We start from the raw sequence: 4,155 nt of genomic DNA, 5'->3' as shown, positions 1-4,155 counted from the left end.
CGTTCTGGTGCTCAGTGCTCTGTAGCGTCGACCAGATGGCAACAGTTCAAAGAGGGAGTGTGCTGGATGTGAGGGGTCCAGAGTGATTCTGCCAGCCCTTTTGCTCACTCTGGACGAGTACAGTTCTTGGAGAGAAGGGAGGGTTGTACCAATGATTCGCTCAGCAGTCCGGACTACCCTCTGTTGTCTTCTGAGGTCAGATTTGGTAGCTGAGCTGAACCAGAGAGTTATTGAAGTGCAGAGGATGGATTCAGTGATAGTAGAGTAGAACTGTTTCAGCAGCTCCTGAGACAGGTTGAACTTCCTCAGCTGGCAAAGGAAGTACAACCTCTGCTGGGCCTTTTTCACAATGAGTCAATGTGAGAGTCCCACTTTAAGTCCTGAGAGATAGTGGTGCCCAGGAACCTGAATGACTCCACTGCAGTCACAGAACTGTTCGTGATGGTGAGTGGAGGGAGAGCAAGGGGGTTCCTCCTGAAGTCCACTATCATCTCCACAGTTTTGAGCGTGTTGAGCTCCAGGTTGTTGAGACCGCACCAGACAGCCAGCTCTTTAACCTCATGTCTGTAAGCAGACTCTTCACCGTCCTGTATGGGGCCGATGAGTGTGGAGCTTGACAGAGGGGTCTTTAGATGTGCAGTCGTTGGTGTAGAGGGAGAAGAGCAGTGGAGAGAGAACACAACCCTGAGGAGCTCCAGTGCTGATTATACGGGTGCTGGATGTGTATTTTCCCAGCCTTACTAGCTGCTGCCTGTCTGTCAGGAAGCTGGTGATCCACTGACAGCCGGAGGCGGGCATGGAGAGCTGAGTTAGTTTGGGCAGGAGGAGGTTTGGGATGATGGTGTTAAAGGCCGAGCTGAAGTCCACAAACAGGATCCTCACATAAGTCCCTGGTCTGTCTAGATGTTGCAGAACATAGTTAGGCAACATGTCAGAGCAGCATACTATTTTATTATTATTATTTTTATTTTTTTCTTACTGGCAAGTTCCAGACAGCATAAAATGACATGTAAGAGTTACGCGGAAGGGAATATTTTGAGCAAATAATGCATTTTATTACAGCAAAGTTCCAGAAAGAACAAAATGGCAACATTTTTTAGAAACCATATGAAAGCTTTGTGTGTGAAATGGACTTTGTGTAATATTTAATGAATAACTGTCATTATTGTCTTTATTCACTAATATTGTAGCAATGCAATATTGTAATATTGAACAAATTTAAAAATTTTTCTTACTGGCAAGTTCCAGACAGCATAAAATGACATGTAAGAGTTACGCGGAAGGGAATATTTTGAGCAAATAATGATTTAAATAAGGCATTTTATTACAGCAAAGTTCCAGAAAGAACAAAATGGCAACATTTTTTAGAAACCATATGAAAGCTTTGTGTGTGAAATGGACTTTGTGTAATATTTAATGAATAACTGTCATTATTGTCTTTATTCACTAATATTGTAGCAATGCAATATTGTAATATTGAACAAATAATGAGTTAAATTAGTTATGTTTTTCCACACGGGCTATCCTATGGCTTCAGAAAAGTTCTAACTAATATGGTTCTTTTTTTTAATTATTTTACTGATATGGTGCCAGTAAAAATTACCATTCACTTTTTTTGTATGGTAAAGGGATGCTCTGGCATTCTGACATCTTTTGTGTTTCACCGAAGAAAGAAAATACAGAGGTGGAGGAACATGAGGGTTAGTAAATCATGACAACATTTTCCATTTTGGGTGAACTTTTCCTCTGTTGTTTTCTAGGTCTGTGGCACTCCAGAGTACATTGCACCAGAGGTGATCCTGAGGCAAGGTTATGGGAAACCTGTGGATTGGTGGGCCATGGGCATTATCCTGTATGAGTTCCTGGTGGGCTGTGTGCCTTTCTTTGGAGACACACCAGAAGAGCTCTTTGGCCAGGTGGTCAGTGGTAAGGATGAAGGGGTTGTAGCCCCTAACCCTGATAATTCAGTCATGATTGAAAGGATTTCTGCCTACTGGATGATAAAACGAGTGGAAAAGGTGCCCATTGCCCTACATTGCAGAAGGGACCTGAGCTGTATCTAAGCATCAGAATATCATAGACTTTGGAGTGGGCTCTTTTGACATGGCCTGCTTTCAGTGCTCTACCAACAATGTAAAAATGTGTCTGCATCCCTCTCTCTCTGTAGATGAAATTGAGTGGCCAGAGGGTGATGATGCATTACCTCTTGAGTCTCAAGACCTCATCACAAAACTGCTGAGACAAAGTCCCAAAGAGCGCTTGGGAGCTGGTGGGTGTTTTGCCTGTTTAGTTTTATTTTAGTATTATGTATATGCTATTACAGTAATTATTAATATTTTGAAGTTGCTTTTATTTTTTATGGTTTTCATTTTTCATTTTACTATCAATTTAGGTTTTAGTAATTTTTATTTTTTTAATTTTAACCTTTTTTTTTTTTTTCAGTTTTAGTAATTTTTGTACTTAACAGTTTTGTTTCATAACAGTTTTTAATTAACAACAACAACACTGCTATTTAGGAACTTGATAACGTCACCATAATGTAGCCAACATTGAATCATGTGTGGTATGATCTACAGGAGGGACAGCAGAGGTCAAACATCACATCTTCTTCCATCTTCTGGACTGGAGTGGACTGTTAAGGCAGAAAGCAGAGTTCATTCCACAGCTTGAAACTGAAGATGACACAAGCTACTTTGACAGTAGGTGGCTCCCTTGCTCTTTTATTTTTTTCTGATTCATAAATATAATGTAGATGGAACTGAACCTTCTGTTCATCTGCTGTCCAGCACGTTCTGACCGTTACCAGCACTCTGAGGAGGACGATGAGACAAACGATGATGAATCTTATCAGGAGATCAAGTTCTCTTCCTGCTCGCATCGCTTCAGCAAGGTGAAATGGAAGAATGTGCACAATGTTATCTTATAGAGATGCCTGTCACTCAGACAAACTGAGGCATTTAACATCGTAAGGAGCAGGTCATGACTTGTTTTTGTCATGTGAATCAGGTGTACAGTAGCTCCGAGCAGCTGGCTTCTACCTCCAACTTGAGCCTGTCCTCCTCTGAGCGGAGCTGCAGCGAGGAGAAGGAGGACCGGTGGGATGGCCATTCAATGCTTTCTCCAGTAGAAACCCCCAGACAGCTTCCATGTAGCGACAGGAAGCAGGATTCCCACAGGGGCAGGTAAGCACAAGGCTATGTACAGAAGAGCATACTAACTACACACTACATAAAATTTCTGCAGTATATTCCTGGATGAGCTTGCAAGAAATGATGTAATACTAACAATACAATGAACTCTACTTCAAGTTCATTAATCGCATTGGAATTATAAGATCAAATAATTACAGTTTTTAAATGTATTAGCTCTTGTGATGATCAGTGCTGCTATTGTTAAATAAAACATAAAAAAAAAAAATATATATATATATATATATTTTGTTAATTGAAATAAAGCTGAAGTAAAATAAATATTCGATAAAAAATGTAAATGATGAAATTCTATTGATGAAATTATTATTTTAAATGTTGAAATTACAAAAAAAAAATTACTAACTGAAAACTAAAAGTAAAATAAAGATAAATTACAATTTAAATATAGAAAAACCACAGAGTGTGTGTGTGTGTGTGTGTGTGTGTATATATGTATACATGACGTGATGCGATCTAGGAAAACCCAACACATGGTGAAATTTTCCTTTTTTAGGTTTTGATACCATATGAAAGCTGGGTTCAAGCCCTTTCCAAAACTTTGTCCATAGCTTGAACGTAACGAAAGTTATGGCTATCTGAAGTTGGCTGATAGCTATGATTTTCCGGAATGGAATTGGGAAAAAAACGGGTTTAAAGTAGGGCTGAACGATTTGGGATAATAATCGAATTGCGAATTATTATTATTATTATTATTATTATTTTTATTTTTTTAACCAATATTGCGATTTGCGATTTAATATGCAATTATTTTGTAAAGCTCTTTATGTTCTGTATTATTCAACAAAGACGCGCAAGGCTGCAACTAGACCCTCTTGAAATACAGTAGAACAGTTATAATCAGTGACGCTGTGTACACGAGACACGACAAAACCCGACATTAAACTGATGCCTTGTTCTATTTATGATGTACTGACACAAAGTTAAAATGATTTGCAGTGGTCGC

The 4,155-nt window shown here is 39.2% G+C and overlaps 1 protein-coding gene across 2 annotated transcripts in view; it reads left to right on the top strand.

Annotated features, from left to right (window-relative positions):
• The window catches only part of mast3a (microtubule associated serine/threonine kinase 3a), a 33,956-nt gene that overhangs the window by 19,202 nt on the left and 10,599 nt on the right, over window positions 1–4,155 (top strand). For both annotated transcript variants that reach the window (XM_016231943.1, XM_016231942.1), the window contains 5 exons: window positions 1,761–1,926; window positions 2,168–2,269; window positions 2,577–2,699; window positions 2,787–2,890; window positions 3,007–3,182. In XM_016231943.1, the coding sequence (XP_016087429.1) occupies window positions 1,761–1,926; window positions 2,168–2,269; window positions 2,577–2,699; window positions 2,787–2,890; window positions 3,007–3,182 (671 nt within the window). The remainder of the gene's footprint in view (window positions 1–1,760; window positions 1,927–2,167; window positions 2,270–2,576; window positions 2,700–2,786; window positions 2,891–3,006; window positions 3,183–4,155) is intronic.

This window comes from Sinocyclocheilus grahami, unplaced genomic scaffold (assembly GCF_001515645.1).
Source record: "Sinocyclocheilus grahami isolate Dianchi unplaced genomic scaffold, SAMN03320097.WGS_v1.1 scaffold402.1, whole genome shotgun sequence".
In the NCBI taxonomy this organism is placed as follows: Eukaryota; Metazoa; Chordata; class Actinopteri; order Cypriniformes; family Cyprinidae; genus Sinocyclocheilus; species Sinocyclocheilus grahami.
The sequence above is the reverse complement of the archived record's forward strand: the minus strand, read 5'-3'. Positions and strand labels throughout refer to the sequence as shown.